The sequence below is a fragment of the Castor canadensis genome, chromosome 5 (assembly GCF_047511655.1).
Source record: "Castor canadensis chromosome 5, mCasCan1.hap1v2, whole genome shotgun sequence".
Lineage (NCBI taxonomy): Eukaryota > Metazoa > Chordata > Mammalia > Rodentia > Castoridae > Castor > Castor canadensis.
The window spans coordinates 99234890-99259727 of record NC_133390.1 but is presented as its reverse complement, the minus strand read 5'-3'; the positions used below and the strand labels follow the sequence as shown (position 1 = coordinate 99259727).

The 24838-nt window shown below is 39.4% G+C and overlaps 3 protein-coding genes and 1 non-coding gene across 6 annotated transcripts in view; 2 read left to right on the top strand and 2 right to left on the bottom strand.

Moving 5' to 3' along the window:
* Nucleotides 1-935: 935 nt before the first annotated feature.
* Nucleotides 936-4065, bottom strand: Actrt3 (actin related protein T3). Its single transcript, XM_020185577.2, has 2 exons — nucleotides 3464-4065; nucleotides 936-2948 (listed from the first exon to the last, which is right to left on the bottom strand). Exons 1-2 carry the CDS (start codon nucleotides 3658-3660, stop codon nucleotides 2030-2032), a joined length of 1116 nt encoding a protein of 371 aa, XP_020041166.1. The 5' UTR covers nucleotides 3661-4065; the 3' UTR covers nucleotides 936-2029.
* A 601-nt stretch (nucleotides 4066-4666) lies between these two features.
* Nucleotides 4667-4739, top strand: Trnav-aac (transfer RNA valine (anticodon AAC)). Its single transcript has one exon. It is a non-coding gene; the product is annotated as a tRNA-Val (tRNA).
* Nucleotides 4740-5670: 931 nt separating this feature from the next.
* On the top strand, nucleotides 5671-23969 carry Mynn (myoneurin). Of its 3 annotated transcripts, XM_020185576.2 has the most exons (8): nucleotides 5671-6327; nucleotides 7122-7418; nucleotides 12159-12952; nucleotides 13789-13948; nucleotides 18269-18447; nucleotides 19312-19395; nucleotides 20676-20762; nucleotides 22578-23969. In XM_020185576.2, the coding sequence occupies exons 1-8, from the start codon at nucleotides 6086-6088 to the stop codon at nucleotides 22838-22840; spliced, it is 2106 nt and encodes a 701-aa protein (XP_020041165.2). In that variant the 5' UTR covers nucleotides 5671-6085; the 3' UTR covers nucleotides 22841-23969. The 3 variants fall into 3 exon arrangements, with proteins under 3 accessions (XP_020041165.2, XP_073929915.1, XP_073929916.1); XM_074073814.1 differs by lacking the exon at nucleotides 19312-19395; XM_074073815.1 differs by lacking the exon at nucleotides 5671-6327 and having other exon boundaries at nucleotides 7153-7288.
* The window catches only part of Lrrc34 (leucine rich repeat containing 34), a 41317-nt gene continuing 24342 nt past the window's right edge, over nucleotides 7864-24838 (bottom strand). The window contains exon 11 of the mRNA XM_074073817.1: nucleotides 7864-8881. Coding sequence (XP_073929918.1) covers nucleotides 8834-8881 — 48 coding nt within the window. The 3' untranslated portion in view covers nucleotides 7864-8833. The remainder of the gene's footprint in view (nucleotides 8882-24838) is intronic.

The following is a 24838-nucleotide window of genomic DNA, read 5'->3' as shown; positions in this document are numbered from 1 at the left end:
AAACTAAATAAAATAAAGTGGGAATTTGGGATCATTCTCTAATATTTGTCAATCTAGTGAGTGTTCAACTGTTCAAACTGCCCTTTTCTATACCTCACCCAAAAACGTAGACAATCATTAACAAGGGAGACAGGTGCTAACTAATGAAATGTACCTCTTCACAAATGCTTCACCCAAGCCAAACTGAGTTTCTTCCTATTCCTCATACATGCCCATCACTTTTATGCCTCAGCACCTCTGCCCTACTGTTTTTTCCAAGGGGAAAGTGTTTCTAGTCATTTCTCTGTACCTACAGGAAGTTCACATAGAAAGCGTCATGGAAGGGGACGACATGAAGAAGCAAATGCTAGTGAGCATAGCCAGTGAGGGAGAGAGAGGAGCAAACTAAAAGATACAGTTGCAGAAAGTGATCAGCAGAAATACAAGTGACAATGCACTGGACAACACAAAGGAACCATTTTGATGCAGTGGAGGGGGCCTAAAAATTCCCTAATTCTGTAAGGAGAATGTAACTTCATCGTATTTTGAAAATCTCCTTAAACTACACGATAACCCTGTGAGATGGATGGGGACCACCCATCCCATTTTAAGGATGAGGAAATTCATCTTCAAATGTTTGAACAGCTTACTTAAGCCCTGCAGCTAGTAGGTAGCAGTGTGTGGACACACACTCACATATTTTGACCCTAAATTCAGATGGAAAAGCACTCTAGTACGTTTAAGTCATAGCTATCCTCTAAGTCTAGTCCAAACCTACCAGAAAGTCCTCCTAGAGCCTTCTTCTGGAATTGGACCCTCACAACATTGTGTACATCTCTTAGGACACCAAGTCTCTTCCTACCATGAAGCATTATAATTTAGGTTTTGAATTCTGCCTCTTCTACTAGACTGCTTTTTTTTTTTTTTGAGTTGGGGGTCTCTCTGTGTTACTCGGTCTGGCCTAGAACTCTTGTGCTCAAGGGATCCTCCTGTCTCAACCTCCTGTGTATGTAGGACTAAGGCCTGTGCCACTGTGCCTTTATAAGGACAGGATCTGAGTCCTGATTTAGGACTCACTGCACTTAGCACAGTGCCTTGTGTGGAGCACATACTAAATACTTTGACTCATGTCAATACTGCCACAATCCTCTCAGCTACCCAGGTCATCTCAGACCCTTCTTTTCTCTTCATGTCTACCTAATTAGGCACCAGATATTGTCAGTTTTTCATAATTTCTTCAACTCATATTGCTTATAATCTTAAATACAAGATTTAGATTCTTCATATCTGAACTAATAACTTTCTAATTCATCATTGAATCCAGTGCCTTCCCAAGTCCAATTTATTCTCCCTGATAATACCATGCTCATTTTAACATAATTCCCTATGTCTCCTGCTTTTCAATTTTGATTGGTCTCCTTTGTCCAGAGGACATTTAACACTCAAAGCCTTTCATCCCTTGGCCTTAATTTACCTTCCTAGTGTATCTCTTACTCTGCTCAAAATGAGTCATTAAACATGCCTTGAATATGTTTGCTCATTCTCATCTCTAGTCCCTGGTTCATTCCATTATGCTTGCCTGGATATTGGCTCTCTTTATTTCCCCCACTTATCCTGATGCCATCCCATCCTGTTATGAAGTCTTTTTTCCCACAGCAATCTTTTCTTAAACTTCAACAGCCTTAAATCTTATCACTCATTTGGCACGTAGGATATCGTACCAACGATGGCTGTCTCCCTTCAAGGTCAACAATAGTGCTTCCTACAGTACTATTTAATTTATCGACTTATTGGTTTATTTGGTGGTATTGGGGTTTGAGCTCAGGACCTCATACTTGCTAGGAAAGTGCTCTACCACTTGAGTCATACCTCTAGCCTCCTATAGCATTTAACTCGGTTCTACTGAATATTCACTGTTTCACCAGTATTATTATTACCATTAGTATTTCCCCTTTATAGAAATGCAACAGAGTCGTGAACATCCAACAATTGAAGTATTTTGTTTGTCACATATGCTCAAAACATTTTTTTCTAATCATTTATCTGTATTTCAGAAACATCTTTGGTGTACTATATTGGGTCCAACTTCTTTAAACTCTGCAGCAGTGATCCACATGTCCTGAAAGGCAGACAGGGATGCAAGAATAGAACCTCCCATCCACACCGATAGTGTCCTTTCTGGAGGAGCTGTAACCTGCACAGGGGTGTTGGCAGGGGCCACCTTTGCTATATCCTTAACTAACCGCTTGTCCAAACCAGGGAAAGAGGTTGATCCCCCAGCAAGGACAATATTGGAAAAGAAGGAATTCCTCAAATCTGTATCACATTTCATTATACTGCTGAAGCACATCTTATCAATGCCAGGGACGTCAAGGTTCATGAGACATGGAGAGAAAAGGGCCTCTGGACAACGAAATTGCTCATCATAGAGCCTGATGGTCTTCCCATCCGGTAGTGTGTAAACTTTTTCCACGCCACCAGGCTTCTTGCCCATCTCCTCCTCGTAGTTCACTGCCACGTAACAACAGGTCTCCTTAATGTCTGCAACAATTTTTCTTTCTGAAGTATTAAGCAGCATGATACCTTGGTTCTTCAACAACATCATGAGGTGGTTGTTGAGGTCAAGGCCTGCCAGATTTAGCTGCTGTACCCCATGAGGCAGACAGTAACCCTCAAAGACGGGGACGCACTGGGTAAGCCCAGCACCTGAATTCAGCACCAAGCCAGTAGTGAAGCCAGCAGCAAAGAGAGCCAGCACAGACTGGATGGACATATAGAAGGCAGGAACACCCAGGTGCTCAAAAAACACTTCGGAGATCTGTTGTCTATTGGCTATGGGGGTCAGGGCCGACTCGGTAATCAAGACTGGACCATCGCAGGGCTTCAGGCTCAGGTTAGAGTCATAGATGTGCTTCCACATGACCTCCATGTCCCCCCAGGAAGTGATGAGACCGCGCTCCACCGGGTAGCTGTAGGGAGAGCAATAGGATAAATAGGAGACAGATTCTCCTGTCTTCAAACCTTAGCTAACCCCGGTCTTTATCACCAATGGCCCTTTATAGGCAGTAGCCGCCCCAGCCTCTCCTGGAAAAAAACTGTCAGCAAACATTAGCAACCATTTGTTTCCTCTACAATCATTTGTTGCTTATCTTTTTCTTCCTCCCCCTTTTAGAGGACTGTGACTTTTTAAAGAATTGGCAAATTCCCACATTATAGTATAGTTTTAGTACCAATTAATTGGGAGAAAATCCCAAATGACAAAAAAAAAGCACCCTGTTATGTGACATTCTTAAATGACAGTGTACATTCTGAAAGATAACCTATCTTTGTGTTTGAATGCTTCTATACTGATACAGAGCACAAACGTTCAGTCTTTAAATGTCGGGGCGCTGAAACTCCCCTGTGGCTGGCTTCCCGATCCTCTTCGTCACCATTGCTATCCCCGGCTGGGCTGTCGCCGCCCGCCCCTGGCAGGGACAGATACCTGATGGACAGCGAGCTCCTCCTGTCCTGCGCCTGGTCGCCCACGCACAGCTCCTGCCCCTCGGCCGCCTTGCCCACGCGCTTGGCGCGGCCCACGATGTTGGGGTAGAGAAACCGGGGCTCGCGGGTCCCCGCCAGGCCCGCCTTGATCACGCCCGAGCCGTTGTCGATCACCACTGGGAGCTGGTGGTAGCTCATGCCGCCACCGTCTGCTGTCGCCCAGTGTCGCCGGGTGTCACCGGGCTGCTGCCCGGACGGTGGCCTGGAACACCGCGTCACAGAGGACGGGGTGGGTCACCTGCACCGCTGGGCCCCTAGACCCAGGAATCCGGCGAAAGCCGCTCCCCAGCCTACAGACCCAATCCTACAGGTGCATCTAGAGAAAGAAGGCGTCCCAAAGTCGTGGAATCCTAGCCAGCAGCCCTGCGCGGTGGGACCCGCCGGAAACCCTGCCAAGGGTCGGGGGAGTTGTTGCAGGGTGTGGAGGGGCACTGCCAGCGCTTCTGGAACGCCCCGCTGCTCAAAAGAGGAAGGAAAAGGATGCATGGGTGCAAAACGAGTGTTTGATTTGTATTTCTGTCTTGTGGGTTCTAAAAATGTACATGATTTTTTTTAATGGCAGGACCTTACGTTTTACACACACACACACACACACACACACACACACACACACACTACCACACCACTCGTTGATTAAAATGGAGGCGCGCTAACTTTTTCAATAGGCTGGCCTCGAGCCTCCATCCAACAGTCTCCGCCTCGCGAGTAGCTGGAATTATAGACACAAATACCATCCCGGGCGCTAGGACCTGGGCATCCGCGCACCGCCAACCTCCCCAGCGGAAGAAACCTGGTAACTCTCCTTCCACTGAGCAGAAACCGGCTGAGCGATGTGTAATAAAACGGGTTTTTTTTCCCCCCTGGGAAAATAAAGTTAACCTAAAGGGCCAGCACCAAAATGAAACAAAAAAGGGCCAGCACCAAAAGGGTACCTCGCTTCTACAGCGGTACCTACAGGGCTTTGCAAAAAAGTGCACGCAAATTCAACTTTTGAAATAGTTTCAGCACTGCTCAATTGAACATACGGTTTTCTTTTTCCAGTACTCCTTTGCCAAAAATATTGCATCAATTCTACTTAAGGCAGTTGTAAACTGCACGTTACTATGTACATAAGAAGGATCTTTCCAAGCTTTGTTACAACTTGGTTTCCGTAGTGTAGTGGTTATCACGTTCGCCTAACACGCGAAAGGTCCCCGGTTCGAAACCGGGCGGAAACACACCCTTTTAGTAACGGTCCAATTAGGTACCCTGGTCCTATCAATACATCGTCTTGATAATAACAAAACTTCCATTGCTAGGAGTGTGAGGTCTTTAGTTGAAGGTGTGTTCACCAAATCTTTTCATAAAGTTTTCTTATCAGTGAATAACCTGATATTAAAAAAAAATCATATTAGACTCGCGACTATTCTAATACTGAAAAAATAATGTACAGCCCAGAGTGGGGGATCAAACATAGCACAAAAACTACTAGCAATGTCGCCTCATAAGCATTCTGTCATTTAGTTTTCCCCTGGAGATTACATTTTCCCAAGGCCAGACTATGTTTTATTCCTATTCTAAATAGTGTCGAATACTGCTGAATTAACGTTTTGAAAAGGTGGAATCAGAAGAAAATTATATTGAGAAAGATGAATCAACAAAGAACCAGTCTCGAGGGAGTGAGTTTAACTATGACACATTGTAAGAACTTTTGTAAATGTCACAATTTACCCCCAGTATAACAATAATAAAAAAATTAAAAGAACCAGTCTCAAAACTTTTCTTATAAACACAACGGCTGTATAGTTTTATTCCCAAATATGATTCACCCTGTGTATAGAGAGCAAAGAGATTCTGGTAGGGGAAAAAACCTCAGAAGAGAATTCAAGTTGAGATTTGACTAAAATAAATTTATAGGTGAATTCCTAAAGGTCCGGACACATAACTTTTAAGAAAAAATGTGTAAGTTGTAGTTTTCTGAGATTTATGACGCCGCAGGTACTGGGGAAGAAATTTTTGTATGCTGAACAAAGAGCTGTTCTTTCACTGAACAAAATCCAAACTCGATGTGAGTAATTGTATTAAAGCGTTCTGGTCCAGCCGCAAGAAAACCTTTTCCGGTACACAGCCCACCTTCCTCCCGAGCAGCGCATGCCTAGTGTGCCTCGCGGCTTTGCTTCGCTTTCGTGCGTTTGAGTTGTATCAGCAGGTAAGGGCATCTGGCAAGGTGAGCTACAGTTGACTGGAGCAAACAGCACTCCGGGGGTCCCCAGGGTTCTGGGGTACGTGAAGGAGGGAGAGGGTGAGCGGTCTCGGCTCAAACACCCCCACGGCCAGGAGCCCGAGAACACCAAGCAGTCGTTTTCACTGGCCTAGAGCCGAGGGAGGAAGGGAGGCTCATGGGAGAAGAGCAGCAACTACAAGTCCCAGCATGCAGTGCGCAATTGGCTCCCGGAGTGACCCGCGGGGCGCTGGGACCCGCCTCGGTGCACATCCGGGCCGACCGCTGCAGACTGACCGGACAGACATGGCATGAGGAAGGAGGCTATAATACTGTGAACGAGCCCTCAGCCAGGACTCCCTGATGCCGGCTGTTTTGGGAGCCCCTAGCATGCTGGACAGTCCCGGCTCTGGGCAGCTCGTGGGACTCGGCGGTTGTCGGACCCCTACGGTCCTAGTTCCTTTTGCGTCGCTACGGAACGGCGGAGCCGGATGTGGCGTAGGCGGGGAGGAAGAAGCGAGAGGCGGAGCGCTGCGCCGCGCTGTGACGTCCTCGCAAGATGGCGGAGAGAGAGTGAAGGAACTGTTCCCTCTGAGTGGCTACCGGTGAGTGCTGACTTCACCCCCCGCCGCCATCCTAGCCCTTTCCAGACCTTGAGTCATTGGAGGGCAGGCTCCTTGCAGTTCTAGGGTGTGTCGGCCGTAGGTGAAAAGCTTGGGTGAAGCAGCCGTCAGTGACCCAGGCCACAATCTCTGCTGTGGGAATTCGCTGGGATGAGAGCCGGGAGCAGGGCAGGGCAGAGAAGCCGAGGAGGGACTGGCTTTGGTTGTCACTCCGTAGCCGCCGGGCGTCGAGAGAGAGAGAGGAGGGTGTGGCCTCCTCGGGGCGAGTGACCGAACCTTTGACAATCCTTGGCCCAACGTTTTCCCCGCCCGTGGCATCGCCTCGCGCTTTTCAGAAACTGAGCTGCGCAAGCCTTCAGGTTTCGGAGACTGGGGAGCATGTAAAACAAATTCATAGCCTGCCTTTCCCCCCCATTTGTCTCAAGGAACGTCTTAGTGGTTTGTTATTTTTTCTCCCTTAGCATACTTACTGAGCTTGAAAGTTTGAGAGTTCAACTGTAAAAGCTTACTGAAATCCCTTACTGCAGTTCGTTGAACTGTTCCCATTCGCCGTCATTTGTTGAAGTGTCCCGAGGATGGTGTTAGTATCCAAGGTGAAACAAAGAAAGGCACTTACCCTTTGAACATTCTTAACCAAACATGTTTGATGATGGTTTTTAGGGGGGATAAAATGAAAGCTAACAATTCTTCATTGCCCCTTCTCCACCGCCAGTATCTTGGGTGAACATTTGATGAAAACTTAGGGTTACTAACTTACTGTTTCTTTTGTTTTTTAGATCAAGGGTGAAATTCCATTCTGATACCAAAATGCAGTATTCACACCACTGTGAGCACCTTTTAGAGAGACTGAACAAACAGCGAGAAGCAGGTTTTCTTTGTGACTGCACCATAGTGATTGGGGAATTCCAGTTTAAAGCCCATAGGAATGTGCTTGCCTCCTTTAGTGAGTATTTTGGTGCGATATACAGAAGCACTTCTGAGAACAATGTTTTTCTTGATCAGAGTCAGGTGAAGGCTGATGGATTTCAGAAACTGTTGGAGTTTATATACACAGGAACTTTAAATCTTGACAGGTAAAGTACACATTTTATTTCCAGTTATAAAAGCTAGTCAGTAGTCTTTAGAGCAAAACTAATTTGTATTTTTTCCCATTCAGCTTCTGCACTTAGTCTTCAAATATTTTTACCCAGTTTTTGTTTTAATAAAGAAGTCGATATTACTGATTGGAGATGGACATATGTTTGAGAAGCCCAAAAAGCACATTGTGAACAATAAGAGTTCTGAAACAAAACCTTTTCAGTTTTGAAAATGTGGTGTTCAAACTGAATTCTAAGAGTATTTGAGTTTGCTGTTACTTTTCAGTCATTGTATTCCTCTGGTCTCTCTCTCACTCTCTGTTTCCTACTTAAAAAGTGTTTGGAGTTGAAACACCTTGTTTGGAAAGAAGGAAGTGCCAACCACAAATAGTTGTGTATAGGACTCTTCCTGATCTTAACTCTGGAAAGCAACTTTGTTGGAGCATAAATGGCAATGAGTCTTTCTGTTTTCTCTGTTAACCTGGTTAACAGAAAAATCAGAAGAGGGGAAAAGGAAACAACTGAAATTCTGCCACCCACTGATAACCACTGTTAACTAATGCTCAAGTAAGTCAGAGGTACTAGAATACTTCTCTGAGGTGCTTACTGCTGTCACTGCATTAACAAGTGGATTCTGAGGAGTCTGATAATTCGTACACTGTGTGTCTTCTCTACATAGTAAACCATATGATTAGATTAATAGCAGTACATTCCTAGTTATAGGAGAAAAGATAGAGAAGATAAAAATGAAAAGAAATGGATTATATTATGCCTGTCTTCTTTCCTCCATCTTTTATGAAAGGGTAGACATGAGTAGACTGTTGATAACTTTCTGGCGAGAGATTTACAGCCTTTAGACTTAGATTTTGCCTGTTAATCACTGTATCTTCTTGAGTTTCTCTGGGCCTCACTGATTCCTCATCTATAAAAACAAAACAACAACAACAAAAAACCCCAGGAGATATGGGCTTGGTTGGTATGGCTCAAATGATAAGAGTACAAGACCCTGAGTCATAGCTCTGGTAGTAAAGCATAGATGTGAAGCCCTGAGTTCCAACCCAGTACCACCCACCCCCCAAAAAAAAGTAATGATTGTGTTACTGCAAAGATTAAAGGAGGATTTACTTGAAACCCCATCTTGCAGTAGACATTAGTTTTCTTTATTTTTTCTACTTTTCCCCTTGGATTCCACATTTCTTAGAGAAGAATTAGAAGGTGTAAAAAGGGAAGGGGGAAATACCTGAAATTTTGCCACCCACTAATAACCACCATTTTGATAGAAACTCATTCACATCCAGAAGGGCTCTATACATATTGCTTGTAAACACTAAGCAGAATAAAAATGCTAAAATCAAGATGCTACTTAGGCCTTTTTTTGAAAAGGAAATGTTTGCGCTGAGGACATGGCTCACTTAGTTGATTCCGTGGCAAGAGGCCATAAGGGTATTCAGTTCCTGGTACTGAAAAATAAAAAAAAAAGGAGATGTTGATGCTGTTTTGGAATTTTAAAATTTTGGTATAATGAAATCTTCAAGTGAGTCAGTTCTGGACAAATTAAAGGAACAGAGCAATGTCATAGATTAAGCTCATGTGACAAATTATTTAAATTTACTAAATAGTTCGTTATATAGATGCCTATGATCTAAGAATTGCTGGGTGCTAGTTGTTCATGCCTGTAATCCTAGTTATTTAGGATGTAGAGATCAGGAGGAATGAGGTTGAGGCCATCCTGGGCAAATAGTTCTCAAGACCCCCATACCCAAAATCACAGGAAAATGAACTGAAGGTGTGACTCAAGCAGTAAAGTGCCTGCTTGGCAATCTTGAAACCCTTGAGTTCAAACCCCAGTTCCACCAAAAAAAAAAAAAAAAAAAGAGTTTAGAATACTCAATAGATAGTAGCCTCAGGCTAGTGAATTTTGGTTGACAGTCAATTTTAACGGTTTCTCTTCCTCAATGAACTAGTCAAGAAAAAATCTTACAGAGCACCTTTCTTTGTGCCTTCATGCAAATAACCAGTGTGAAGAAGAGGCAGGTGTTTTTTTTTTTTTTTTTTTTTTGATGCATGTCTTCCATGATAAGCTAGATAGCTAATTGTTTGAGCCCAGTCAGGAGTGTGAGAGAAGATGTCTACCAAAATAGAAAAGCTGAGCAATTTAGGAATTAAGAAAACAAGCAAAATAATAGAAAATTGAGTGGATTCAGGGGCCAAATTACCTTGGTTAAATCTTGGTTCTTGAACACGTTACTTAATTTCTTTGGAAATCTGGCTTGGGTGTGTGTGTGTGTGTGTGTGTGTGTGTGTTTCTGTGTGTGTGTTTCTGGATATCAAGCCCAGGGCCTCATGCATGCTAGGCAAGTGCTTAACCACTGAGCTACACCTGCAGCCCCTTATTTTTCTTTTAATTGCTATGTAAAATGAAGATTATAATAGACTTCAGAAGTATGTTCTGAGTATTAAGGGAACTAATCCTTTACCAAATTTAGCCATATACCTGGCAATATGTAATTAAATGACCTTCAGTGAATGTTCAAAACATAGAAGGAAGTTTGAAAGTACTGTAACTTAATGCTTGTACACAAAAGCAGAGATCAGCTATTAAAGTAAACAAGTACTGATAAATTCTCTTAACTGTCAGTGAGATTATAGAATGTGAAATAGTTTGTATAAATTACTGTTTCAGTATTGAACAACTAGTGTGTGACTTGATTCTAGTTTTATTGGTCATAAAGGCTACGTAGCCTTGTTCTCTGTTAGGTGCTTTATTGCATGGAACATGAAGCAGTAATATAATTTGAGCCCCAACAGGTAGTATAAGAGTAAATTTGATCTTTTCATTCTAGTAGTGTTGCATTTATTATACTTTTTTTTCTAGTGGTACTGGGGTTTGAACTCAGGGCTTCAAGCTTGTAAAGCAGGTGCTCTGTCACTTGAACCACAGTTCATTTTGCTCTAAATATTTTGGAGATGGGCCTCACAAACTGTTTGCCTGAGCTAGTCTCAAACCTCTGTTCTCCTCAGCCTCCCAAATGAAATGCAAGTGAATTAGATTGTTTTTATATATATTTGAGCATTTGTGCTATTTCTTTGCGAATAGAGAATTGACTGCAAAAATTCATGGTATATTTTAGAAATTAGAGTCAAGGGCCAATAAGAAGAAATATCTTAAGTTTCTATACTTTTTGCAGTACTGGGGTTTGAACTCAGGGCCTACACCTTAAGCCCTCCCCCAAGTGTTTTTTGTGAAGGGTTTTTTCAAGGTGGGACTCAAGCACTATTTGCCCAGACTGGCTTCAAACTGTGATCCTCGTGATCTCTGCCTCCTGAGTAGCTAGGTTTATAGGTGTGAGCCCAGCTGATACTTCTTTTTCTTTCTTTCTTTTTTTTTTTTTTTTGGTGGTACTGGGGTTTGAACTTAAGGCCTTCACCTTGAGCCACTCTGCCTGCCCTATTTTTGTGCTGAGTTTTTCCAAGATAGGGTCACACGAACTATTTGGCCAGGCTGGCTTCGAACTGAGATCCTGATCTCTGCCCCCTGAGTAGCTAGGATTACAGGCCTGAGCCACCAGCACCTTGTATCTGACATTTTTTAATATCTGTCAGTACCACATATGATAGATGGCTCAATAAATATTGACTAGAATGTTAAAATGACTTGTCTTTCTGTATAAGTCTAACATGACAGTCTTTCCAGCCAATTAGATTAAGGAATTATCAAAAAAAAAAAAAAGTGGGAGAATTGCTGGAGAGAGCTTAACTAACACATTCTAAAACCTTGTCCCTCCCAAGTGTGATTCTTGGACTAGCAGCATTGGCATCACCAAGAAGTGCATGAGAACAGCAGAATCTCAGGCCCTGTCACAGACTTACTAAATTTGGATCTTCATTTAACAAGATCTAGGCTGGACCCAGTCGCTCAAGCCTATAATCCTAGCTCCTCAGGAGGCAGAGATCAGGAGGATCAGGGTTTGAGACCAGCCCTGGCAAAAAAAAGTTTCCAAGACCCCATCTCAGTCAGTGACTGGGTGCAGTGGTTCATGGCCTGTTATCCCAGCTACACAGGGAAACAAATAGAAGCATTGCAGTCCATGCCAAATCAGGCATAAAACAAGACACTGTGTCAAAAATAACCCACACAAAAAGGGCTGGTAGTGTGGCTCAGGTGCTAGAGCGCCTGCTAGCAAGTGCAAGACCCTGAGTTCATGCCCTGCCCCCCAATCAAAAAAAAAGAAAGGTCCTTGGTTGGGTAATTCAAATGCACAGTAATGAGAAGCACAGTTAAAAGTTTCACACAGGGCAGAATGGGGAAGTAATAGGAAGCGATTTTTATTAGATTCTCCGCTGCTATCCAGAAAAGTTGGTTGCTATCAGAAGAGGTCTCAGGGAAAACTGGAGGAAGCAGTGGCGGCTTGCTAACAACTATATTTGTGTCCCAGTTTCTTTTTAATTAAAAACAGCCAGAAAAATGAAACATTTTGTTTTTCTGTAGTGGTCTCTCAGCAGCTTGTGAATAGTCATCATTTCTCATGTTTACAGGTTCTGTAAAATTGGAGATCTTTGCCTAAATATTATTCTGACTGAATTAAATTTTGTATGTTGTTTGTTGTTTAAGTTAGTATCTTTTTTAGTGTTTTGCTTCATTAGATCTTTAAAGTACGTTGAAGTATATGCAGCTGTATATCAAAAAACAGTTTTTGTTTGATCAGAATGTTGTCATTTAGCCTTTTTTCTTTACAGTTGGAATGTTAAAGAAATTCATCAGGCTGCTGACTATCTCAAAGTGGAAGAGGTGGTAACTAAATGTAAAATTAAAATGGAAGATTTTGCTTTTATTGCTAATCCCTCTTCTACAGAGATATCTAGTATTACTGGAAACATTGAATTGAATCAACAGACTTGTCTTCTTACTCTACGAGATTATAACAATCGGGAAAAATCAGAAGTGTCTGCAGATTTAGGTCCTGTAAATCCTAAACAAGGAGCTTTAGCAAAGAAGTCATCTCAAACTAAAAAGAAGAAAAAGTCTTTCAATTCCCAGAAAACAGGACAGACTAAAACAGTGCAATATCCCAGTGACATTTTAGAGAATGCATCTGTTGAATTATTCCTAGATGCAAATAAATTGTCCACATCTGTGGTTGAACAAGTTGCCCAAAGAAATGATAATTCAGAACTTGAGTTGACAGCAGTTGTGGAAAACACTTTTCCAGCACAAGATATCGTGCAGACTGTTTCAGTGAAACGGAAACGTGGAAAGTCACAGCCAAATTGTGCTCTGAAAGAACACTCTATGTCTAACATAGCCAGTGTAAAGAGTCCTTATGAGCTGGAGAGCTCTGGGGAAGAGCTGGATCAGAGGTATCCCAAGGCCAAGCCAATGTGTAACACATGCGGGAAAGTATTTTCCGAAGCCAGCAGCTTGAGAAGGCATATGAGAATACATAAAGGAGTCAAACCTTACGTCTGCCACTTGTGTGGAAAGGCATTCACCCAGTGTAACCAGCTGAAAACACATGTACGAACTCATACAGGTAGGACTGGTTTGTGGGGAAATGTAATTGCTTTTATACTAAGACGAAAATTGTTTTTTGAGGGGAAGGTCCTGGTGGTCGAACCAAGAGCCTTATGCATGCTAAACACTACCACTGAGCTAACACCCCTAAAATAGTAATTTTTGTAGAAGACATACTAGCTACAATGTTGACTGCATATGACCAAAGTTTGCTATTCTTTTATTCATAAAGGTGTTTAATAGTGTTAGACTTTTGAAAATTTATTTGTAATTGTAGTCAGATATTTATTGGTTGTTTTATCATAATTGATGTCTAAGTCCTAATGCATCAGTTTGTTACCCATTTTCTCTCAAAATAAGCATAAACTTGGTGCTTGCTTTTTAAATATTTAAGGGACAAAGACTGCAGCTGATAAGTAAAAAAACGTAACTATAATTCAGGCCAATTTTCACATATTACCAACAAGTCTCATTACATGCTTCCTAGACCATTGATTTCTGAACATATTTGAATTACACATACATTCTGTCCTCAGCTTCTACATTTATTTTGCATGTCACTTTTCTAGCGGCAAAGTATGCACACCCATTGGTACACTTAGATTTGTACTTTTTTAGATACAGTATGTATTTTTCTCATTGATCATCTTTCACTACTGTGTGTTGAGAGATTTCTCTTAATTCTATGGATGTTTTTTAATAGTCTGGGAAGGTCCTGTTTGCTGTTGTTTTAGTACTTAACATTTTCCAAATACCAAAGCTAGTACTGTTGATAACTACTTTTGAAAGCTTATGACTTTAGCAATTAAAGCAGAATTTTTTTCCTTCTTAATACAAATTTTATTGTTCCTTTAGGTGAGAGGCCATACAAATGTGAATTATGTGATAAAGGATTTGCTCAGAAATGCCAGCTGGTCTTCCATAGTCGCATGCATCATGGTGAGGAAAAACCTTATAAATGTGATGTATGCAATTTACAATTTGCAACTTCTAGCAATCTCAAGATTCATGCAAGGTAAAAAAAGCAACAAAAATGGATTGTTTGACCTTTGTTAATCATCATAGACTTTTGAATACAGTATTTCGTTAGAATTCAGGACAGTAGAGTTCTAATTAAAGTTCTACCATATTGTATTCTTAGCACATTCAGGGAACTACAAGGAAGCCATGGTGGTTTGAAGGGAATAAGAGTGGGGCAGGGAGGGGGTACTGGAAAATAAGATCACAATGGTGATAGTGCTTAGAGATACAAAGGGTTTTTTGTAGACAATTATAAAGCTTTTCCTGTTGAGATTGCTTGCATTTTAAGAGGATCCCTCTGGCTGCCATATTAGGAAAAAACCATTAGAATTGTAAAAGTGGAAACAGGGTGACTAGTTAGGACTCTGCAAATGAAACCTAAGTGAAGGTGATGATGGTTCAGGGTTAGATGCTAACAGTGAAGGAAATAAGTAACAGATTTGTGATACATTATAAAGGTCGAACTAACAGAATTTGCTTATAGTTTGGATGTGGGATCTGAATAAAGAAAAAAAGAGTCAAAGATGATTTCAAAGCTTTGTGAGGATTTGAAGAGAATTGCTATTAGTTGTGATGGGGAAGGTTTACGGTTAGAGCAGTTTTAAGCGGGAGTGCAGTTATGAACATATTAAATTTGAGATGACTATTAAACATCTGAATCAGAAATGTGCCATAGACACTTGTTTATTTAAGTCTTGTATGTTAGCTTTCTGTCATTTTGACAAACTGCCCATTACGACAAAATTAGCCCAAAGGAGGAACATTTATTTTGGCTCACGGTATAACAGGTTTTAATCCATGGTCACTTGACTTTTTTGTTTCTGGGCTTATGGTGAGGCAGAGCATGATGTCAGGGCATAGTAGAGCAGAGGTGCTCAGCTCTTGGTGACTGGGGAGAAGAGGAAGGGAGAGAGAGAAGGAAAGGGGCCAGGGACAAGACATAGCTCAAGGTGTGCCCGAGGGCACATCTCCAAGGGCCTTAATCCCTTCAACTAGGTCCCACCTCCTGAGTTTCTATTATCTCCCAGTAGTCCATCAGATTATGAGCTCATCCATAGAAAAATCCACTGAAGAGGTCAGAGTCTTTATGATTTAATCACTTTCTCAGAGCCTTTCCTCTGAACATTGCTGCATTGTAGACCAAGCCTTCAACACATGAGCCTCTGGAGTACATTTCAGATCCAAGCTATAACATTTCTACCTCTGGCCCCAGTGGCTCATTCCCATTTCACAATGCAAAATGCATTTTGTCCATCTCTAAGGGTCCCCAAAGTCTGAGCAGTTCTAGAATTGCTCAGAAGCCCAAGCAAAGTCTCTTCTGAGACTCGACAGATGCTTAGCTCTGAGTGCCTGTAACAATAATAATAAACCAATTTAGACATTTCCATGACACAATGGCACAGGATAAATATTTCCATTCCAAAGAGGAGGAAATGGAGAATACCAAGGAAGGATCAGACCAAAGCAAGATGGCAACCCAGCAGGACAAACATCAAATCCTTTAGCTCCATGTTCAGCATCTGGGGCTCAGTGTGGTATGATGTGAGCTACAAACTACTGCATCTTTCTTGGGCTGGTTCTGCTTGCTCTCTGCACCTTCCCTTGACAGATGTTCCACATTTCTGGATCTCCAACTTGAGTTTCAGCTTCACTCTCAGAGCTTCAAACATCACCTTCTTAGTCCAACCCCTGATCTTGTAGGCTTTCCTTTGAAATCTGGGTAGAAACCTCTGTGAATCCCCACAACTCTCAAATTCTGTATGCCTGCAAAACTAGTGCCATGTGGACTACGCCAAGTTTTGCTGTCCCTGGGAGCAGTATTGGACCATGGCTATTGCATCTTCTTAATGCCTGTATGACTGAATATAGGTAAGGAGTCCTGGGAATATGATTCTCTAGTGTCCAGCACTTCCTTTTCAAGGCAAGTAAGTGTACAGTTTTATACCCTTGAGCCTGTGATTAGTGGGATCTGGATAATTCCTGAGGTGCCTTCAAGGGATATTTCCTTGAGTTGGTTGTTTGGTTTTTTGAAACAGGGTGTTGCTACATAGCCTAAACCTCAAGCTTGTTATGTAACTCAAACTGGCCTGGCACACAAGTGTGTGCCATTGACTTCTTTGTAATGGTGTTCATGTCCTCAGCAAGTGCACCTTCCTTGGCCCTAGCTTTACCCACACTTCTTTTCTGACCAAGCTGCAAGTTTTCAAATCTTTCCACTTTGTTTTTTGCTCACATCTCACAGTAAATCTGGCTAAAAATAGCAAGCAATGCCCATGCCACAGCCTATATGCTAGGCTCCTTTGAAATTTCTTCTGCTGAACTATTAGCTCATTTTGTTTTCTTGCTTTTTTGTGGTACTGTGGTTTGAACTCAGGGCCTTGTGCCCACGAGGCAGGCACTTTACCATTGAGCCATGCCCCCAGCCTTAACCTATCACCTTTAAATCCACACAGAATCTCAGGATGGACAAAATGTAGACAAGTTCCTCGCCAGAATGTGACACTGGCCTCTAGTCGAATTCCAAATAGAGTCCTCATTTCCCTCTGAAACTTCATGGGCACAATCTTTACTGTCAGCATTATTATTATTTTTTTAACTGTTTTGGTAGGTCTCATTATGTAACCCAGACCAGCATCAAATTCTCAATCTTCCTGCCTTAGTCTCTAGGGACATGCCACCATCCCTGGTTCCTATCCACATTCCTATGAGAATTCTAGTCTTCTGAGCAGCCCAGAAGCTACCCACTAAGCTCTGCTTACAGCATCCTAGGATTTCTCCAGTCTGCTTCTCCAAAACATGCTTTTTCAAATTCCTGCTACAAGCAGATTCCAAAAGTTTCTGAATCACATCATCAGGTGCACAGTGATAGCCCCCACTCCTGATGATACCAGTTTTCCATGTTAGCCTGTGTCACTGTGACAAAATATCGGAGGTAATCAACTTCAAGGAGGAAAGGTTAATGTTGGCTTACAGTTTCAAAGGTCCACAGTCTCTTGACTATTGTTTCTGGGTTTGTAGTGAGGCAGAGGGGACATGGTGGAAAGAACTCTTATCTGCTGGGAAACAGTGAGAGGGAGGAGGGGTAGGGGACCCTTCAAAGGCATGCCCCCAGTGACCTTCCTTTATTAAGGCCCCGCCTCCTAAAGTTTTAATTACCCAGAAGCACCACCAGCTGGGGACCAAACCTTTAGCACATGACTGAATATTGGGGAATATTCCAGATCCAAACTATTAACATCTGCAGTTCAGGGGACTGTTTTTTTAGCTGAATATATAAATTTGGTAGTCATCAGAATATGGGTATTTTTGAAGTTCCAATATTTAATAAGGTCACCAAGAGAGTGAATGAAAAAAATCAAAAAACTGAATCCTGAGTTTACTTTAATAGATGGGCAAGAACCAGCTAAGATAGTCTCTAGGAAGGAGCATCCAATATGGTAGGAAAGTGGGCTGACTTTGGGATCCAAGTGAAGAAAATTATTCAAGAAGGTTGTGATAAATTGTGTAAACTTCTGATGACAGACTAGGAGTTGACTTGGATTTAGTAAAGTGGGATATCATCAATGCTCTTGACAAAAGCAGTCTTAAGCAGAGGCTAATAAAGAAGACATGGAAATAGAAGTTTTGGAGACTCCAGTTTTTGGTAAAGGAAAGCAGAGAAATGGAAAAGTGAAATGGGTTGGGTCTCTCTCTCACTCAAGGTAGAAGGCATATCATATTTGTGTCCTATGGTCCAAGGGCTGAGTGAAGGGTAAGGGTGATAATGGTTGGGAGGAATTGCAGAGTGATACCATAGACTAGCGCATTTCAAGTGCTTATTAAAATTGGAGTCTCGTTGAGATGAACTGTCACCTCATGTTACAATTAACCTGAAGGAAAATGAGCTATGTAAGTGCAGGTGCCTGTAGGTAGACAGTTGTGATGGGAATTTTCTTCTGATTAAATTCTTCTCAGTGAAGCAGAAAGGAAGATGTCAGCTGGGAGTGAGGTTGGGTAAGGAGATGCTGATAGTTTGAAGGAGTTTTAACAAGTGAGAGTGAGAGTAAATAGATTAGCAAAGTAATTGCAGTTATTAGAGGCTTACTGATAACTGTATAAAGATGATGGCAAAATTTTTCGAACTGATCTCAGAACTGTTTTAATAATAACTAATATTTTAGCAGTATTTTCCATAGAAACAATTGCTGATTTTCAGTACAGTATTAGCTTCCTGAGATGAAGTGAAATAAAATGCTATATGAAAAATGCTTTCTGTTATTTGACCTCCAAATTGTTTTATTTACCAAAGTATGACTTTATACTTATTTACCAATAGGAAGCATAGTGGAGAGAAGCCATATGTTTGTGATAGATGTGGACAGAGATTTGCCCAAGCCAGCACACTGACCTATCATGTCCGAAGACATACTGGAGAAAAGCCTTATGTATGTGACACCTGTGGGAAGGCATTTGCAGTCTCTAGTTCACTTATCACTCATTCACGAAAACACACAGGTAAGAGTTTGACATGGAGAGAGTGTTTAAAATAGGGAAAGTTGTAAGTAAAAGAAAAAGCAGAATTGGTCTTTTACAGAGGTAGATTATAGTATATTAGGTTATCTATTTGTGTTTGTGCTTTTTTAAGCTTTGCTTATGATTTTCACATAAATATTTGATATAAAAACTGACCTATTTTCTAGAATAGTAGAAGGTAGGGAAAATTTTTTTTATCATTTAACTTATACACATTAAAATTAGTGAGATAATTTGTTTATAATTTAAAGTAAGACATGTTTTAGGACTTTAGAACACCATATCCTCTTGAGAATTTATTTCCTTTGGATAAAATTGTGAAGTTAAGAGGTAGGAGATGGGTTTGGTTAGAAAATTGACTTTATTAACTTTTTCAGACTTTCCTACACAGACATTCTGTGTAAAATTCAATATAAGCAGCTCAAATGCAAATTATAGTTTTGAAGAAAAGTTTGGTCAAAGAGTCATCTTTTCGGGGGGTAGAGTTGATGTTTAAATATCTTCCTTAAATGTTCTTTATTTTCCCTTAATAATACAGTCAATAGATTTGATATGGAATGATGAATTTAATGTGCTCTTAGTCATAAAAAATCAAACTCCATGTCCAGTTCATTTGTACTTGAAGAAACATTTGCAGGAATAAAATTGTAGTGTAGAGAAATATCAGGTTATGTAAACAGAATAAAACAAGAGTGCATTTAAGTAAGATCACTGAAAATACCTCTAAAATACAATATTGAGAGGTTTCACTTTAATATTTTAGGATTACTAGGACAACTTATTTGTAATTGATAAATTTTATATTGGTATAGTACACCACTTCGCTATCTTTTATTTTCCATCTAGGTGAAAAACCATACATATGTGGTATTTGTGGGAAAAGTTTTATTTCCTCAGGAGAGCTCAACAAACACTTTCGATCCCATACAGGTCTGTGTTTAGGGAGAACGTATTATTTTTTGTTCTCTCTTCATTTCTTTTTCTATAAACCTTGGCTTTCAACCCATTATGGACTATATGGTGTCTAGTCATAATTTACCTATAGTAGTATTTTAATGTATAAGTATCACCTTTTTATTTGCCTATTTCATTGCTTTTTTTCCTTTAGTTTGGAATACGAATTAAATTCAGTCAAGAATTGTATAGATTTTCCAAGAAATATGCCAGATAATCAATAGCTTTTAAAATGACTTGGATTAAACTGCAGATACACCAAGAAATGAAAAGGAAGAGCCAGCTGTGGTGCTTACACCTGTAATCCCAACTACTCAAGAGGCAGAGATGGGGAGAATCATGTTTTGAGGCCAGCCCCAGCAAAAAGTTAGCATCTCAAAAAAAATAAGCCAGACGTGGTGTGTGCCTGTTGTCCCAGCTACGTGGGAGGTATATATAGTTAGGATCATAGCCCAAGGCCAGCCCCAAGTAAAATGATAAGGCGCTATCTGAAAAATAACTAAAACCAAAAGGGCTGCAGATGTGACTCAAATGTACAGACCCTGAGTTCAAACCCTAGTACTGCCCCAAAAAGAGAAAAGATATAGTTGATACCAATATAATGTCAGATTTTATTATTAAACTTTTTGTATCCAAGTTTTGGAAATAAATTTTGACATTGACATGCTTATTATAAAAATTTAATGTGTAGATTAGAATAAAATAGTGAATATTTTTTAAAGATTATACAAAGGAAAATGCCACTTTTAAAATGTAGTGCTCATTTTCTTTTCAAAACTTCTTCCTCATAATTCCCACTTAGATTAGTATGAACACCCAGGCAAGATTCAGCTTCTGTTTTCTCATGCTCCTGGGTTTTTCAGCGATTTGTTTTTCCCCTATGCTAGGGAAAATGAGCCTCATGCATTCCAGGCAAGAATACCTCCCCCCTCCCCACTCTGTCTTAGCCAGACCCTGGCTTACATTTGACACTCGATAAATATCTGATAGAAATACAAGATAGGTTGTTTTTTTAAGTTGGCAAATTTCAGCTAATGAAAAGGCAGTTTTTCCTGAAATTGGGATATGTTTTCTTTAAAGGAGAGGAGTAACTATGTGCGTAGAATTCCTCATTCAGTGTTACAACGAAGTGATTAAAATGTTAGTTTGAAACCAAGTTTAAACAGTATAGTTTTTGCTTTATATTCATGAACATTGATATATTTGTCTTAGCAGCTTTTAAAATATTAAAGTTTTAATTTTTTTAACTTTTTCAGGAGAAAGACCATTTATCTGCGAATTATGTGGAAATTCTTATACAGATATTAAAAATTTAAAGAAGCACAAAACAAAAGTCCATTCTGGTAAATACTTATGTTTTAAAAACAATTTGTTGCATTCATATTAGTGACATTTCTTACAGTGTTGAGATGTAAATTTTGAAGATTTGAATTAGATACCTGTATTATAAAACTAGATATACACATATGAGGAAATTAGCATTGTAATTGTAGGAACTTAATTTTGATATTCAACTTGTAATAATAAAAAAAAAATTTGAACATTTCAACTGTTTCCTCCTTTAAAAACCTGACTTGTAGCCAGGAGTGGTGGTACACACCTGTAATCCTAGCACGCAGGAGGAACCACAAGTATGAGGCCAGTTTGGGCTACATAGTGAGACCCTCTTTGGAAAAAAAAAAACCCTGACTTGTGAACAGTTTCATGAATGAAAGAGTATAAGCAAACTAAGTACCATTGATCCCATAATAGAGCCTGGGTAACCCGGGTTGACTCTAGTTATTATGAAGGTTATCATGAAGACCAGCATATGTATAAGAGGAAATAGGAAACGAGTAGCCCAGATTGTTATAAGACACAAAAGTAGAAAGCCATACTACAAAATTTTAAGCTTATTACTTAAAATGGATCCTTGGAAAAGATTCAGTATGCTTACTGTTTTATTCTGTCATGAGTAGAAACACTAGGCTGCTTTGGTGTGTGAAGAGTCTTTTATAATATAAAACATAAACATCATAAGAATTAAGTTAGAAACATCTCAGTGAGTTATTAATTGAGTAACTTTTTATTAAATGCTATAAAATACATGTAACTGTGTAAGGAATATGGAGTTGAACAAGGCATAGTCCCAAGTCCTCATCTTACTACCTTTATAGGATGCCAGAAATTTGAATCAATAGAAAATGTAAAATATAATAAACATGAAAGTGCTAAAGAAGATGTTATGGTTATGAATTCACAGGATAGTATGAACTACTCATTAAAATATTCAGTGAACAAATGAGAATGTCTGTGTGATATTTCAGTGTTGAGTACTTTGAATGAGTTAAATAAGTTGAAGGCCAGCCTGAGCTATGTAGCAAGAGCCTGATCCAAAACATGAAAAAAGGAAAGGCTTAACTGTAGAGACCTTGGAGAGCAAAGAAGAGTTCAAAGGGTAGAGGTGGGGATAGAAATGGAGAAAACATTGTTATGAATCACTAGGATAAGAAAGCAGAGGTCTTACTCTTGACTGGTTGGACTGGAGAATATAATTTTATGAAAGCAAATATGTACTTTTATCTATTTAATAAGGATAGTGAAATCATTCAACACCTTGGAGTGACAAGAGCATGTTAAAATAAAACTAGTGGAAAATTTGAAGACAAAAAGTACATCTTTAGTCAATGTGATAATTTCTCACCTCTGAAGATAGATGAAAGTTCATACTTTGAGCTTGAGCTCACAGAATAGTATGAACTCATTAAAATAGTCAGCAAATATTTATTTAATATATCACTTTTCAGTACTTGGAAGGAATTAGAGAAGCATAATTTGATATTTACTCTCAAGGAATTTGTAGTCTAGATGAGGATTGAAGGCATACCTGAGTAGACTGTTAAGTAGCAGTAAGACGAATGCCATAGGGCAGTATATGAAACTTGACAGATATGTAATAAAGTAAGTTAGAAAAAGCTCATCCTGGTTTAGAATGATTGAATTCATGTCTTGAGTTTAATTGGTAATAAAATGGGCATTATCAGTAAAAAAATAGTTTATGTAAAAGGTGTGGAGGTTGGAATGAAACTTCTGAGACTTGGAAGTAGACTGGCTAACCTCAGGCATTTTGTTTTGATTTTAAAGATAGTGTAAAAAAATTTTTTCCCCTTCCCTTTCAGGTGCAGATAAAACTCTAGATTCCAGTGTAGAGGATCATACTTTGAGTGAACAAGATTGCATACAAAAAAGTCCTTTGTCAGAAACTATAGATGTGAAGCCTTTTGATATGACTCTACCATTAGCTCTTCCACTTGGGACTGAGGACCACCACATGCTTCTTCCTGTCACAGATAATCAGTCTCCTACATCAGATACATTGTTGAGGTCAACTGTGAATGGGTATTCAGAACCACAGTTGATCTTTTTACAACAATTATACTGACTTTGTGAGAAATATGGAATTGCTAAGACATCTCTGGTAGTAAACACACATCTCTGGTAAGATGCATATATTCATATTAAATTCCCATTCATTTGAGTTGTGACCATTATTTTTCATTCACTGAAGTAAAAACACTGATGCTGCATCAAAACTGCAGTGCTTGTTTTGATTTTTGGCTTTTATGTCTAAATAATACAAATAGCTTTTTAAAGAATGAATTATACTATGGTAGCACTATTTTGGATGGGTATGTTTTATTCTCTTAAAGCTTCCTCAGTTCCATTTTAGAATTACTCTTTACTTACTGAAGTAGAATAAGTCAGTTTTGTAATTCTATTTTGAATATGGGATTTTTTTTTTTTATTCTTCGCCCTTCAAAACTTAAGCAAAATCTATGGTATCAGTCCTCAAAGTGTTGCTATTTGTAAACCCCAGAGATCAGTACATAAATGATGGAGACAAATTGATACTTCATATTTCTGCTTATGAAAATTTAGGTATTGAATAAGAAAGTGCAATTTCTCTATAATATGTTCCATTAAAGGTAACTTTTCTAAATGAAGCCAAAAGAAGTTTCTCTTAAAAGATAGAAAACTGTACATAAACTTTTGTTGATTTAGAACTCAGTATTCGAGAGAAAATCAGTGGTCAGTTGAGTCAGTGTTTTGGTTCAAGTCACTTGAAATTATATTTTTAAAACATACGTGGTGTTTTTATCTAGTCAAATGACAGTTTTAAAATTTGATTCAGTTTATTTTTTATTAGGTTTGTAGATTACTGGAAATAAGGAATATATACCAAGTTTTTAAAAAATTTTGATAATCCTGTCTTATGTCTGTTATGCACTTTTAAAAAATAAATACTAAATTCTAAAAAGAATTTTCTAGATACAAAACACATAGTAGAAATCACTTAGTTTCTAAATTTGATGTTACTTTGCATAAAGAAACTTGCCTAGGATGCCTGAGGCCCTGAATTCAGCCCCAGTACTGCAAAAAAGGAAAAAAAGAATTAAACTCTTCAATTTTCAGAAACTAACTTCAATTCTAATATTTTGGGTTAAACATTTTATATTTGAGTTTTCTGTAAGCTTTGTTTTTAAATTTTATAAATCACACCACAACTTTTACTTGTCATAGTTTCACAGTGGTTCTTTTCCTTCCAAGTGAACATAGAAAATTTAATATTATCCTATTTGCTACCACTCTTCCCCACCTCATTTTTCCTACATTTTATTTTACTGCCTGACTGGACATTAAATTGACAGTTTCATAAAGTTAATTCCCATAATGCTAGTCAAACATCATGGTGACTTAGTTCTCTGCCATGTGTTAATTATGGCTTATTTGTTTTTGAGTTTTAAACTACACCTGTAATAAATTTAATTTGTTTATTGGTGTTTCTTTAATCGTAATTTTCTGTATTTGGGGTCCAAGTCATAGAAACCAGTCAGAGGACACAATAAAAATACTTAACTTTTTTTTTTAAGTTTTTAAAATTTTTCTTATTGTTAGCATATTACAGTTGCACAGGGGTTACAGTTTATATTAAAGTGCTTACAATATAAATGAGATTCATCCCCTCCATCTTTCTCCTTTATCCTTCCCTACCCTCCTGCTTGGAGCTCAGCAGGTTTCATTGTTCGTACATGAATACAAAGTATTTCCAGCTAATTTACCCTTTCCTTATGCCCTCCCCCTCCTACTGGTACCCATTCTCAGACAGAACTTGTTCTGCCTTCCTGTCTTAAAAATATTTAATTCTTGTACACTGAAGAGATCTTCATCATTTCTCAGCACATACAGCATTTTCACAATAAATTGCCACTGGTGGGACTGACTAAATTAGAGAAAATTTGAAATAGTACCTTTGTATTATACAAACTTAGAATCTATGCATGTCTGTTTAGTTGACATATTAGGTTTAAATAAAATTTATAAAATATTCAGCTAATTCAATCTGCTTAAATTCAATAGGAATTCATTAGAATGTAAAGAA